This window comes from Vanessa cardui, chromosome 28 (assembly GCF_905220365.1).
Source record: "Vanessa cardui chromosome 28, ilVanCard2.1, whole genome shotgun sequence".
Taxonomy (NCBI): Eukaryota; Metazoa; Arthropoda; class Insecta; order Lepidoptera; family Nymphalidae; genus Vanessa; species Vanessa cardui.
Genome location: NC_061150.1, coordinates 6646978 through 6663320, shown reverse-complemented (window position 1 = coordinate 6663320; position 16343 = coordinate 6646978). Strand labels below are relative to the sequence as shown.

Below are 16343 nucleotides of genomic sequence, written 5' to 3'. Positions count from 1 at the left end.
TTATTTTACAAAGTACGAATCAACACTAAATAACATTTCTATAATGAGTTTGTAATCAAAGTTAGTTGGAAAATGTTTTCAATTAACAATATATATGTAAGACGTAATATCAACATAGACAGAGTTATGTCTGACCGGTGAGAGATACCTGTTAATGTATATTTGCTATACATATAATATGTATTGACATATATGAATTATATCTTGTGGAATTGTGTTTATTAACATTTTAAATATGTCATATATATATTTGTCAAACTTACCACCGGTTCGGAGACGGATAAAGTTCCTGACCGGAGAAGATGATGAATAGATAATCAAGAGGCGTACTAGTTACTAAATCTATATAATAAAATTGGAGTGTCTGTTTGTAATATTAAAATAGCCCTTTTTTACTCAATACATAACTATGTATACAATTACATGGTAGATATACCAAAATAACATTTTTTTATACAATTTTTGTCGGTCCGTCTGTTTGTTCCGGCTAATCTCTGGAACGGCTGGACCGATTTTGACGGGACTTTCACTGGCAGATAACTGATTTAATAAGGAGTAACTTAGGCTACAATAATAACTTTCTTTTGTTAAATTCAAACATGAAACACAGCTAGTGTATAACTCCTTATTTCAGTAAGTTAGTTAATCGAATACGCCCTTATATATAAACTTTGATTATAAACATTATGTAGAGTATACATGTCTTATCTGAAAATATTTTGACTTATATACAATATTTTTGAACCAAACGATAGCGCGATTCAGACTTGTTCCTACTGTATAAATAAACATTGATGATGTATCCTGTATAATATGTAATGTAATGATAATGTTTTTTTTGATGTAAGCTAGACGTGTTATGGGATCTGTATTATTTTGTATGTATTTTTGGACACACTTGCCAGTTAATAATTGCTAATTTCAACCCTATATGAACGCTAATAAGACCCATTATCCTACAAGGACCTTGCATAGTTAAACTTCTTTTTTTCAAACGACCTAACCTATAAGGCAGTTTTTTTTTATATTGTATATATATATATAGTCATATTTGTTATGAAAATATATATGAATGTTACAAGAATAGGTAAAATAACGAAACAGTTTGAGCTAGAAGACAATTAGGTTAGTATTCAAGAGAGTTGCGTTATGTAACGATACAGATTATAAATAACAATGAAAGTTACAATGGATTATATTACATTACAGTGGCAGTGAGGGGTAATATGTAAACTTCAGAGGGATATATGTCATACGATTTGCTAATAGGTCTCCTATGTTATGTATTACAGATAGTTCTTGATTTATATATCTTTATATGTGACTTGTGACATGCCCTGAATGTATATATGTCGGGTTTGATAATTTTTTATATACATATATAAAGGCTTTTTTAGATTGATGAATATTTCCAAAGTTTAGCGTTAAAATTATCTTTTATAAAGTGTTTGCATCAATGATGTTTTAGTAAACAGATATGTTATTAACGCGCAAAAAGTGAAGACTAGAAAACGTCCTAATTGGGTCGTTTGCCTTCAGTCGTTTTGCGTAGTAATACGTTATAATACATCATGATTACGTAGTAATACGTTTTGCGTAATTAAAACATCTAGTTATTCCTTTTACTTATTGTTCTTATCAAGCTATCCTTTTTACTTTTAGCGAAATGTAACATAAACTAAAATAAACGGTCCCCGGCGCGGCACACTTTTTTCTGTTGTTTAGTATGGGTATAACATATCTGTTTATTATAATATCATTGGTTTGCATACTTAAAAAAGAAATCGGTAAATTCCTTTCCAAGTTATGACGTGAAGGTATTAAACGGAAGTATTTAACAAGAACTCGTATTTATAATATTACAGATTATAAATATTATTATTTATGTCTTCTAATGTTACGTCAATACGAGGTTATATTTGTACGTATACTCCTGCCATTGTAGTCGTTTAAATGTTCTTTTAGCCATTAAGGCCATTAATAGCCAATGTGCTGGCTTTCGTTAACTTAAACGGCTTGCCTAAGACGTAACTGCTGTTAATAAGTATACTATACTATACTATAATAACATACGAAGCGAGTAAGTCTTGTATATATGTTTTAAGGGTTTAAATTATTTACTGCGTTTAAAATGACGTTGATCAAAGTATATGTTGTATATCTTTCGAGGCGCTCGATCCACTGCCAACACACTGTTCACTGTGAATGGTAAAAATGATTCTATAAGTTTTATTGTATGTAATATATTATATATTATTTGTTAGTACTAATGATATTTATCTCATCGATCTGCCATTGAAATATATTAGTTTTGATATATGTAAAATATTATTTTATATTATTCATATAATAGTTACAAAACATATCAACCAATGGCGTGACGTCATTTGAAGGTCATAGTTATTACGTCCTGACATGGAAATCGACTATAAGAACTAGCGCGGACGGGTGATTTTTGTCACGGTGAGACAGACAGACGCAGACACAAATGTCACCCAATTGTCACGTCGTAACGTGCGCGCACCTCGATACATATTCACGGGCTCGACAAGAGTGACGAAACAGTCACCGTGACAAAAGTCACCAGTGCGCGTTAGTTCTTAAAGTCGATTTCCAAGTCAGGACGTTGACACTTAATTAATTAGTTAATAATCAGCAAGTGTTGTTCAAAATTAATTACAAAACGATATAATCCCAAAGCACGATAGATGAATAGAGATGTCTTTACTAATTATATTGTTTCCTCCCATTTCTCCGCTGCTCGGACGCCGCTGGATTAATCGATTGATAAAAATCGATTAAATATCGATTATATTTAATAAAATCGATAGGTATATTGCGGTACAAGGTGGACTTTCAATCGCTTCAGCTAGACGAACCACTGGACGATGTAGACCTCGACGACTACTAGAGCGGTCAATCGCGAAAATAATGCACTATAGTGTTAAGGGAAACGCTTTCATTGATATGAGCGGGGTTCATTTAGAGCGGTCTACGGGCGGGTGGAATGCGGCGGTTTTTTTTATCGACGTGATTTTTTTTTTAATCTGAAGTTGTAGAAAGTTGTGATTTTGTTTTTTTTTTTTTATAATTGTGACTAACCTAGTTTTTGTTTTGTTGTCGTTTTGTGTGTGTTTTTTTAATTGATTTTGTTAATACATTTGTACGATAAATAGAATGAAAAAAAAAAATTAGGCTTTCCACCCGCCCGTACGCAACCCCCCACTTTCGTCTGACATCGTTTCATATCTATCTCTTGTCTATCTTTTATTTGTTTTTTTTTTTAATCAGTGACTAATAATCTTTTTCATATTCCAAAATCGTTTCACTCTTGCACATGATTTTGACTTGGGGGTTAGATGTTCTGGGGGTTGATTGGATTACAAAGTGTCATTTGTCATTCTGTCTCTGTCTGTCACAAGGAGATGCCATAAATACACGAAATGAAAAATAAAATGAAGGTTTGCAGTGTAAAATCTACCGAGAAGGATTTTTTTCATTATAAAATACCTATTATGAATGAAAATCGAACCTAAAACAACTTAAGTTTAACATCTTAAATACATCTCCTTGATTACGTCATCTAATAATTATCTAACCCCCCCTCTTTATTATCAACAACCCCCCTCAACCCCCCTTTCATTTCCGCGTCAAACCACCAATATTGCCTTTCGCAATAGTTCTCGTCGGAGCGAGAAAAGCTTTGGGCGTTGACCCATCGTTTGTCTCTGTCATACGCGTATGAATCTATATTGCCATCGCATTCGCACGGAACCATTGGACGCTTGAAAGATTTCAAACTTTGAAAGTTAATTTAAGTGTAACGTAATGATGGAATGATGTCCACATTCAAACTCAAACCCAAATTCGATGTGGTAGCATTGTTATTACATATTGATGGTCAAGTCAGACAGTACCACCAGTTCGGAGAAGGAAACACCCTGACCTTAAAACCGGCGAAAGAAACTCGGTGGATCCTTTTTTATTGTCGAAATAATTATGAAATTGTTTATGAATAGATATGGCCAGGAGGCGATCGTTTCATTACTAAAGTGTGCTCTCAATGATAAAATCACTAATTTCATAGTAACCTAACGCACACTAGCGTTCCCCATACATCTACACACATCGACAAGGTATTCTTTTGCTGTGTGTGTGTCTGCTGATGGCCCAAATGACCTTGACAGCGTCACTGGGTGTTAGGGCGAGTACTAGACTCGGCCTTGAAGTTGGAACCCTTTTGGGTTTGAAAGTGACGTTCGTCCTGAGTAAGTCTCCTACGGGACCACATCTTGACTCAGAACAAAGTCGGTGCCTCCTCATCCGAGGATACCATAGGAGATATCCTCGGGATGACGTCACATGGTACACAATATCGGTCTGCTATATATACACTTGCTTAAAACGAAACGTTAGCGCAATTCAGAAAAGTAGTGTATTGTACCCAAGAGGACATAAATGAAACTCCATTATCTTATGTTCGTGATAAATAAAGGAGTATAATTACTATTGTTGTTTGAAAATTATGTGGATTTTGGCGCTGCTATTTTTCTAGTCAGAATTAGTGTAGAGATTTGCCAGTTTTTTTGTCTTTAATATTGATGGTTAGTTATGCTGGTTGATCCGCCATGTTTCTTGATCCAACTGGTTTTCCTTTCATATGGCTGTTTCACATCAGAATATACAATGTGAGGCATCATTCCATCGTTATAAACGGCATCATTACAGGCTAAATAATATGAAACGAATGTGGTCATAATATTGTAACATATAACATATATTGAAAGTTAAATCGTGTCTGGAAATATGAATATAGTATACATCTCATAACTAACGAATGTCGGTATATGGATCAGGATGTGACGTCATTACGCTGTATCTAAAATTGGAGAGGCTCAGGGAATATGTTCCAAATTTTCTCCTCTAAGGGAGAGCAGGACTTGACCCATTAGTGGGAAATTTACAGACAGGCTCCCTTTGAGAAGGTTTGGAATTAATTCCACCACGGTATTACAATGCGAAGTAACAGCCTGTAAATTTCCCGTTGCTGGGCTAAGGCCTCCTTTCCTATTGAAAAGGGTTTGAAAAAGGGTTTGGTGGAACAGACTTGTGGCAGAATTTCTATGAAATTAGATATAAGGAGGTTTCTCACGATGTTTTCCTTGAACATGATTATTTAGTGTTTGCTTGCCTGGGTTCGATCCCGTTAATCATCGGTTAAGATGCACGCATCTAACCACTGGTCCATGCGTTAGTTATGGGATGTAACGGAAACAAACTATGTCATTGTAATAGAGAACGTATTTTATAGAATACTTTATGGTGTATCGCTTAATGTGTTAATTGAAAACGATGGTCAAAATAAAAGTGCCTCCAAACGTACTAAATATAAAATTTAAAGAAGATACAGTATCAGTTTGATATTGACGCTGATAAATGAGATAGATATGTCGTAGTGAAGTTGAAACTGCTATTTGATTGTATGACTAGCGCTTTAATTGAATGAAGAAATTTAATTGAATGACTGGGACCGAACGTTGATTGAACGAGCGCCACTCAACGTCCAGCTAGATAGCTGATTGTAACAGCCCTTTGAAGAGACCGGATGTAAAATCAGTCGGGTGATTGTGATTTAACTAACCCTTTTTTTTCACCGTGTGTGACTTCCCGGTTTCATAGACTCCGAGTGCGCTCCGGTCCAACCCACCCACTAATCAAAACAGCGGTACCCTCTCCGGCTTTCGGCGGCCGCCACGGGTGCTTACGCATGCTACCGTGACGCCCTGAAATTTACCTAACCAAACCAAACATTACCAAGTCTTGGTGGTAGGGCTTTGTGCAAGCCCGTCTGGGTAGGTACCACCCACTCGTTATGCTACCGCCAAATAACGGTACTCAGTATTGCTGTGTTCAGGTTTGAAGGCTGAGTCAGTGTAACTACAGGCACAAGGGAATTAACATCTTAGTTCCCAAGGTTGGTGGCCCATTGACGATGTAAGGAATAGTTAATATTTCTTACAGCGTCATTGTCTATGAGTGATGGTGGCCACTTACCATCAGGTGGCCCATATGCTCGTCCGCCAACCTGTACCATAAAAAAGTCAGCTATATCCCATTCAACGACTGTTAAATCACAGTCAAGACGTTTAACGTTACATAAAACAACTTGAGTTGTCCTTTAGTCTTTTAATTGAACGTCGTCATTCAATTAACGCGCTGGTCATACAATGAAATACCGGATTCAACGAGATGACTGCGACAGATATACATTTTTAAACGTGGACGATTCCGATTCGAATAATCGATTCGGTCGATTCGATCGGTCTGTAAATCGATTAATTGTTTTATGGAATAGACATTGAATGGAGTTATGCAAAGTAAACGAAATGTACCACATGTTTTGTATAACTACGTCCGATATCGAAAGAGAAATGCATAAAGTTCGTCGATTAACATATAGAATGTCTGAACGTAGCTTAATATAATTCCCGTTCTTCGGAAGTCGATGTCTCAAATGATATTCAAAAGGATATTGCCGCTTTGCGCTGATTGGTTGATACGCGTGACCTTCACGGGTCAAGTCGTTTCATTGGCTGCGTTTATCTGTAGCCGAGCGCATTGACCAATGACGTGCCATTAATTCATAGCTAAGGAGTTCGACCCGTGGTATAAATATATCGTCTTGCAGTAAAAGCCTCGTGTAATTAAAATATATTGTTAATACATATGTACATTGATAATTAAAACTTTGTTTACATAAGAATTAATAATATTAAGACCTCAGGTGTATATAAATGAATTGTTCAAATCATGACCGCGTGGAATGGTAGAAATTATGCAAATAGCAATGAATTATCAGTTTACTTACCACCTACACATTCTACTTGCACCACAATCAGTGGTAATTGTTTCGGTTGCAAGGGTGAGTGAGTCAGTGTAACTACAGACTGTGGCTGCATAACATCTTGAGCCCAAAATTGATGACGAAATCATTTCATGACTACGTCACTGCGAGGTCCGACAAAGTTTTCTATCTTGTCTTGGGTCTGGGTGGTTGTACCTTCGTTACTTCTGATTTTCCATAACACAAGTGCTTTAGCTACTTACACTGGGATCAGAGTAATGTATGTATGTGACGTTGTCCAATATTTATATATATCTTATGTTACCATTTACGATTTGCAAATTTGCGTTCACGAGGCTTTCATTGCAGTATGATAACTATATGATAAGGCTGACAAACGGAAATTGATAACTCCGGAAATAACGATATTATCCCATAAGACGGTAGTTTCGTTCGACGATTTAGAGCCTAGACTATGAAAATCGATTAATTCTAGTCTATGGGGCCTTTTAACATCTTACTTAAACAGAGTTACCGCTTGTCTATGGAAATGAGCAAAGTTCTTGATGTTATTGCACACCACTTGAGAGCGAGTAAGCAATACTCAATTACATCGGGGAATCCCTGAACATGCTCCCAACTTTCGAGCATAGACAAGTAAAGGTAACTTAGTCAAAGACAAAATAATAGAAGACAAACTCGAATCATGATATTAAAAATAGGCATAAACAAAGGCCCCTTTTGGTGCTTACGTAACACGTGAAATGCCCCTTATATGGTTACGATTATAGACTGCTTAGAAGGCCGGAACAAATACGATATTTACCAAACTATGCAATGTATTAGTGAAATTAAAAGTAATATTTGTAATAGATTAGGTAGTTCGCACAAAATAAATATAAAACTCATATTATATAAAAGGTATTATTGTCACTTTAATTTAACATGAATATATCCACTTTAATTTAAAGTTCAAAGTTCCAATTACAAATTTATTCAATATTCGAAGCGCCAATCGAAAAGATTTGTCAATATTTCGACCAATGAAATCGCGCCATTTCAAGGTCAAATTTTTACTTTTCGCTGTATTCCTCCCACCTTTGAAATAAACTCATACTTGCGTATATTTAAATTTATTCTACGTTTAATAGTTATTGGATATATATCTCATTCTCAATAGAGTTAGTTACGTCCTTTTAATTTCGATGAAAAAAATATTAAACGATTTCTTCATTAAAATTGCGATTAATTTAGTCAAGTTCATAGTAATATATACTTTTAATTATTTATAAGTGTGTGTCATTATGTGTAGCAAATAAACTGTGTTAATATTTATTATAATTTCACATTTGTCAGTTTAATTACCAATTTTCTGTATAATTAAAACGCTGTCTTGTGTTATTTATAATCGTAACTTAAACAAAAGAATATTAAAAAATTTTGCATTGCATTGATAAACAAATTTTGCGTGCTACAATCATGCAGTGTATTTGCGTAATTGCGCAAACTTGTTTGCTCAACTACGCGCGATAACTTCGCGCTTACTCGAGTGAACGCTTCATTTTTATCCCTTTGTATTAAATTATAACATGTAGCATTTACTTTTAATATCAAACGTAGTCTTGTTTAGATGTAAAGAGATTCCTGTGTTCTTATTTAAAAATATATCATGTATTTTGTTTTACATAACGTATCGATATAAGACTATGATCAATCAACGTTATATAGTACGTGGATGTTTATATATTATTGATTTCTTAAGTCCCTTCACCCTTTCCCCATTTCTTATTTAATTCCCAGTGGAATGACAAATCAACTAACAGGCTAAAGTTTATACACGGTATATGTAGTTTATTCGTATTAATAATTGATCTGTTTATCTATATATCAATATAATAATAATATATAATAATCATTTAATTAAAAAGAGATGATTTAACATTATTATTATATAAAGCAATAACAATATGCCTTAATGAAACGTTCTATGAACTAAATTACGTCTATATAAATATAAGTATTATATACATGTATACGTAAACGCACACATGAGTCGCATCTAAATGGCCAATCGTAATTGAGCTTTTGTTTACCACTTCTATGTCTGCCAATGGGTGACTCGAAACGCTCTTGTTTATTAACATATCATATATTTTAAAATACAGCTGAAGTTTTTAAATTTTTTCATTGGAATTCATTGAAAGATTTCGTAATGAGAATGCAGAAATTTGATTGGTTGTAAATTACGTCAACAAATGCAACCGACCAATGACCGACCTCGATTTAGCGATTGAGGTGATAGATGGATATATTTAAGTTTATCTCATCTCACCATCCATGAGAGTTGGTAATTTTGGTCGTCTTCTGAACTGCTCTTCCACTTACCATCAGGTGGTGTGGAGTCATATGCCTTCCCGGAAAGGAAAAAGTAACTCTTCACTCTTTAATCTTATGCCTCCAGTCGGGTTCCGCCCGTCATGACATTATTTTGATGTAATTTTTTCAAAAATCTTTGAGTATTTCAATTATAAATACATAATGTCTGTAGAAAATAAAAGTAGATATAATTCGCCGTAATTTCATCGTCAATGCTCTTAAAATGTACGACAATAAGAAAAAGTCTAACTGCCCTAAGTTATTGACAGCAATTTGTGTATCAGTTGTAAACATACATTCGCACATACACTTCGAACACAAACATATCATTTTAAGTCATAATATATTTTTTGAAAGTAATAAAAATATATATTACAAGTTTTATAGTAACGTAACGGTACCCGATAGGTCTTCGATGAATTTTCCGTGCCTTTATTTACATGTAACTTATATTTGGCAACAATCCCTGATTTTACGAATAACTTGGCGTTATTGGCAGGCGTAATTGGCAATATCGAAATCTCTATGGCTCTTGATTCATTTGTAATGCGACTTATGTGCGCGTACCATAGACAATGATGGACTGCGCAAGATGTAGTAAAGTTGTATTACTAGACTGTAGTGTAATATGTTCTAGAATATACTTACACTACTTGAAGAAATAATTATATTATTACAGTTAATATTACAAGCTATTAGTCTAACGAACTGACATTTGAAAGACAATGTTTAATTAAACGATATTGTCGCTTACTCGAGTTTACGTGAGCAAAATCGCTCGAAGCTGCGCAAACACGCTGTGCGCTCTTCAGCGCCGTTTTTGCATATTATTTTTTTTTTAACCAATATCGTTGTATTCGTGTACAAAAAGTAATGTCATTACATAATTAATGAAGTTAATTTAATTTTTCATTCGACTTAAGTCTTAGTACTCGCCGTCTTTATGTCGCTCTTAAGGACAGTAGGTTCAAATACAAAGTGCAAAAAGTTATTGTTTTGCTGACTGTACTTGCTTAGTATCCATATTGTAATGCCTTATATGATTAATTTCATAGACAAAGCATCGGTTTCTTGAATTGATAAATACTGAACGCTCATTGGTCGTCCGTGACGTTATCGTTCGTAAACAACCAATGACAATTCAGATTGATGTCTAATTGCCTAAATCGATTTTGATAAGGATATTGTCGTAGAGAATCGAATTGCGCAGTCTTTCAAGTGTTCTATTCTAGTATTCATATTTCCAGACGATTTGAGTAATTAAAATCAAGTGATATTATACACGGTACGTACTCGTATATCTCGAAAACGAAACTCCGCTTATAGCTTTGAGTGAAATGTTTAATTATTTTTTTTTTAATTATTTGACGTTTATAAGCGTATTGGTTAAGTTTTCGAGTGATATTGGATGTTTCCTTTTTTTTAATTTTAATGTTTTTTTAAATATAGAACTAGCACGCCCTGGCAACTTTTGTCACGGTGACTGTTTCGTCACTATTGTCGAGTCCGTGAATTTGCACAGATGCGGACACAAATGTCACGTCGTAACGTGCGCGCACATCCATACATATTCACGGACTCGACAAGAGTGACGAAACAGTCGCCGTGACAAATGTTACCGGTGTGCGCTAGTTGTTAGCTATAAGTTTGAACGAAATATTGATTAATAGTTTTTAGGTATCGTAGTTATGTAACTGGATTGATATTGTATGCTTTTCCGATATATAAAGAAAATGTTAGCAATGCAATACGAAGGCGTTGGTTATTTATATATTTTTTTTATGTTTCTCGAACCGCTGATTATCCGATCGCGGTTAGTTTTTCTTATTTATTTCGACCCATCCTTTCCACTAACATAAATAACTTGGAACTAAATTTAATAAATTTTAAATAAATAGTAACGAATCTTTTAAAAAAATTGGTAATGTCTAATTTTTTTCCTTCTTTACAAAGAGTAGTGTCAGAAGAACAATCGGATACATGTAGTGAAATATATATGATGAATAAATATTAACCTGTCAGTTAATTCTAAGTCAGACGAAGTATGTATGATAACAAAACAATTACCAAAATATTCCCATTTGAAACAAAAAAAAATACATTTTTTAACAGAATTGTTTTAAATACAGTTTAGCTCAATAAAATAATTAAGCAAATTAACTCTTAAACGTATGTTTAAATCATAACTGTCATATTTTTCTAACGGTACTGCAGTTATAATCCAGATGAAAACATTGCATGAATAATTATCGCCGCATTGGTTTAAAATGTTGTCATAAATTAATAAATAACATTGTCTATTTCGCTACTAACGCTACTAACTAACGTCAAACGATCTGACCAATCGCTACACGGATAGGAAAGTTCATTTTAATATTCATGTTTAGATATCAAGTTAAATATATATTTAATTAATTGTAAGAGATTTGCAATTAATAACAAAATAAGGCTTCAATTCAACGCTTTTTTATCGCCCGTATAACCTTGTATTGAATAATATGCCTTCTTTACCAATGTATTACGAATGATTTGAAATTATGAAACGGCAAAGTTAAAAATGTCTAATACTACTTTAAGCCGTTTAAAAGAACTTCGTTCAAAAATCAAGTATATTTAGTTATTGTATTAATTATTATACATAATTGGGAACGCCAATCCGAGGTCCAGAGTTCGATGTAGAAAAAGTTTCTCAAATTTCTATGTCGTCTTGGGTCTGGGTGTTTGTGGTATCGTTACTTCTGATTTCCCATAACACAAGTGCTTTAGCTACTTACATTGGGATCAGAGTAATATGTGATGTTGTACAATATTTATTTATTATTAAAAAAAGGATTCCGTTAAAAAACCATACATATTTAATAATTGTATTTATTATTATATAATAGTATCGTTTAAATTTTAAGTTCATATCATAATTGTAACATTGAGGAAAACTTTTATAATTATAAGTTTAGCGATGAAATTTTCTCTTCCAAGCAAATCAGGAATATAAGGTAAATCTAACACAGCTTGTGCATGGTCCTTTTAGCTTTGTGTGCCATTTGTTTCTGTAGTTTGAATGATGTTTTGTTTCTTTAATAGTTTATACTTGGTTGTGCTTTGTGCCCTGTATCTTGGTTACAATATCAACTTATATCACTAGCAACCCATTTCGGTTTCGCACGGGTGCAATGCTTATTCTAAATGTACTGCAGGATTTTTTCTTGTTTCTTTATTATATTGCCCTTGTATTGTGTACTCTTGAATCAGTCTATCTATTTAAAAAATGCGTCAAAATCCGTTGCGTAATTTTAAAGATGTAGGTAAGCATAAATAGGGACAGACAGCGGTAAGCTACATTGTTTTGTAATAAGTAATTATAGTAAATTCGAATAAAAGATTGTTAATTTATTGATAAGCTCGCCTTTTGCAATCGTGCAGATTTTGTAAATGATAATCCTTTGGTATAATGTAGTATCAAGTGTTGTTGCAATGAATCATAAATAAATAAAAAAATAAAGATTCGAGATTACCCAGTGGTTAGAGCGCGTATATCTTAACCCAGTGATTCCGAAAGTGGTCCAGGTGAACCACCTGGGGTCCACGGGTGACATGATGGGGGTCTACGTAGGCGTGAGCAAAAAATGGGGGTCCATAAGATGTTAATGTGGGTCCACGAAAATTTATCTGCTTTTGATAGTAAAGAGCAAATATGTAGGCATAGTTACATTACCTTATTAATTTTTTCTTGTAATTCTATTCTTTTAATAAGAAAAGAAAATGTACTATTTTTCGTTTTCAGTTTACCACTATTTTTATTTTTTGGCGACTTTAAGAATGTGGTAGAAATGTAGCAGTTTCCACCGAAACCAATACTGTATATACAATTTTGAAAGTGGTCCAAGAGAAAAATAAGCTTGGGAACTACTGCCATAACCTTACGGTTTCAAAGCCAAACAAGGACCACTAGATATAATTAACTTATAATAATATTACTAATTGAAAATTGATACAATACAATAATATTACTAATTAAATCGGTCTTAATAGAAGTGTTTAGTGATCAAGTTATTTTGCTTAAAAAATGGCAACATTTCTCAGTGTTGTCAAATCAGTTGAAATTGTTGTCAATTTGAAGCGTCACTGTTGTGTGTCGTAGATTAAAGTAGTATTACAGATTAAATAAATTGTGTTTTTTTTTTTTTTTTTAATTTTATATTACTTGCAGTGTTTTTAGTGATATATTTTTTATGTCGTATGTATAACTTTAGTCAGTAATCGTTACGATTTTATTTACATTGTTCATTTTTTTTTTTTCTTTTTTGTCATACAGCCTAGTATAGTTACATTTATCACGTTTTCAAGCATGTGTATTTTTTAAAGATTATGTATTATGTCTTTGATTTTTTTTAAAATTGAATTTATGTAGTATAGATATTGAATTATTATTTATAAGTGTAAAACGTTGGTGTTTTTTTATGGATTTATGAGATTTTTTTTTCTAATGGTAGTACTTGATGGTACATGTTCAATTTTGTCTATAGACAATGTACTCGCTCTGCTAATTATCGCTAATGTAATTAAAAGAAAAATCACACGTAGTCGGTTTTTGGCATTTAAAACAGTTAATATTTTTGTTGACTAAATACAAATTTTTATTTATTAAAATTATTTAAGTAAATCAGTGTTGCCGTTGCATAAAAAAGATTTAGTTTTAAAAAACGAACGATATGTTCGAATTGTTTTTTTTTTTAATGATTGACACGAGTAATTTGGAAAAGGAGCAAACGTCCTTAATAAAAAGTATTCGATAAAAAATACGGTCGCAACCGATAAAGATTATTTAAACAAAGTAAAATAAAAAATATATAACATAATAAAATTAGTGGTCGTTAAAAAAGAGACCAGAAATAAAAATGCGAGGGAAAAAGGTAACGCCGTGTTGTCGTATTATTGATATTATAATGAAAATATATACACACAGGAAATACGTTTAATTTTATAATTATCGAGATATAAGGTTTCGATGATAAAAAAAAATCGCCTCGAATATTTGGCGGGTATTTTTTTTTTTAATATTGCTCCTTTTTCGTTTGACACAAACTAATCTTTATTTTTTATTGTCAAGGATTTCAAGAGAAATTATAATTGATTTTTTTTTTATCGATTAGCCTTAATTAGTAGCGACGTCGAGTTTCAAAATTATAATCGAAGATCTTAACTCGATTATCGATTTGGAATCGATTTCTTTTTTCAATTTATGTCGTATCGATAATCTTTGTTTGTTAATCTGGGTTGAACTTTGTATGTAATTAGTTGTATGAATAACGTCGATTTATAAAAACACTCGTTTTTTTTTGTGATAATTAAGGAAATTATGATCGAACTTATTTTTGTTTATTTTTTTAAAGGTGGGTTTAGACTAGAGATGTTAGTTAAATACAATTATGTATGTATGTAATATATCCAGCCTGGAAGTCAACAAGTACTAATTCCACGCTTTTTTATCGTCTGTATAATCTTGTATGAAATTTTTTCAAATTTAAATTTATGAAACGGCAAAGTTATAAATGTCTGTGGAATTTCATTATGGAAGCGAATAGCGCAATGGTTTTAAGGGCCTATCGATGTAAAAAGTCGCAGTTATCCTAACCTAGGCCTATTGCATAATAAATAGAGCAATTCCTTTATTAATTCTGATTACGAAACTTTCACTCGCCTAGTCTAAACGAACCTTAACACTTCTTATATATAGCTAAACAAATATTATCGAAGTTTAGGTGATTTTATATGTAACATATGATATATCTAATGATATAATCTGTGGTGTTGCAGGTCTACTCCGTTACAAGGTAGATTTCCAGTCGATGCAGCTGGACGATGAGGAAATAGACAATTTATACGACATTGATGATTACTAGGAACAACATGGCGCCGTGCGATCCGAGAACGAGCTTATGCAATAAAAAAAAAGTTTATAATTAAAAAAAAAAAATGTTTTTTTTTTTGGTTTATTCTGTTCTTCCAAAGTGAAATGTATTAAAGGAGTCCGTTTTCGTATTTTATTTTTATTTATTTATTTATTAATAAGTTATACGTTTGTTTGGGCGATTACAGTATATAATATAATTGTCGGAATAAATTATTCTTTTTTGGTAATGTTGATTTAATCATGTTTTATAGTGAAGTTTGATTGGTTAAATGTTTTGACAGTTAGACGTGATTAGTGCCTTAGTCACGAAGACAAACAGACAAGTTTGACCTTGAAATGACGCGATCTCATTGGTCGAGAGCTGTTTTTAGTATATGAGGGTAAGTCTGGCAATTTTGGAAGTGAAATTTAAGGCGGATTGCTTTCTGATTAATCTATACTAAGTACTATGTGTCGGAGACGGTCACGAATACCTCAGCGTAACGAAGCGCGGCACGATTCCCGCGAGGCAGCAGCACTGTCATGACGTCACGACGCGACTAACTCCGCGCTACGACGGAGCCTACCCGGTGGAGGCGCTCAGAGACGACTCACTTACGATTCCGCTCTCGTGAAGATCAGTACCTCCATCCTAGGAACTGTCATTCGCTTCGTTGTCAACTGTGTAGTGATACTGAATTAGTGTATTGAATACTTTAAACGTTGAATAAAGGTGTTCCTGTATTCGCGGTTTACGTATTCATATAAAGGTGTTCCTCTTAGCTCGATCTCCCTAGTAACACGCCCCTATGATGTCTGTCGATCGTACTGATGTCGCTGTCGATCCGACATAGGTTATCTCAAGGTTGATGGCGCATTGACGATGTAAGGAATAGTCAATATTTCTTACTTACCATAAAGGTGGCTCATATGCTCGTCCGCCAACCTATTCCATAAATAAAGCTGTGTCTCACGGACCTTTGATGATAGAAGCTTGGGACGGGAACAGGTAAGTCCAGAAAGAAAGAGATTTATCATAGCGAATCAAAGACTTTGCAACATTTCCTAAATATATCAAACCTTTTTATTTTGTGAGAGGTTTACAATCAAGAACTGTTCTAATATGTCAACAAGAATGGGTGATCGAAAACGGCTCAACGTGTTTTTGGAAATCCATCTATTTCAGTAATAAAACCCCAGATTATGAAACCAGCTAGGGCTCAAAAATGAATA

The 16343-nt window shown here is 33.4% G+C and overlaps 1 protein-coding gene across 1 annotated transcript in view; it reads left to right on the top strand.

Annotated features, from left to right (window-relative positions):
- LOC124541761 (eukaryotic peptide chain release factor subunit 1) overlaps positions 1-15259 on the top strand; it is a 31451-nt gene extending 16192 nt beyond the window's left edge. The window contains exon 9 of the mRNA XM_047119708.1: positions 15035-15259. Within this exon, the coding sequence (XP_046975664.1) occupies positions 15035-15120 (86 nt within the window). The 3' untranslated portion in view covers positions 15121-15259. The remainder of the gene's footprint in view (positions 1-15034) is intronic.
- The last annotated feature ends 1084 nt before the right edge of the window (positions 15260-16343 follow it).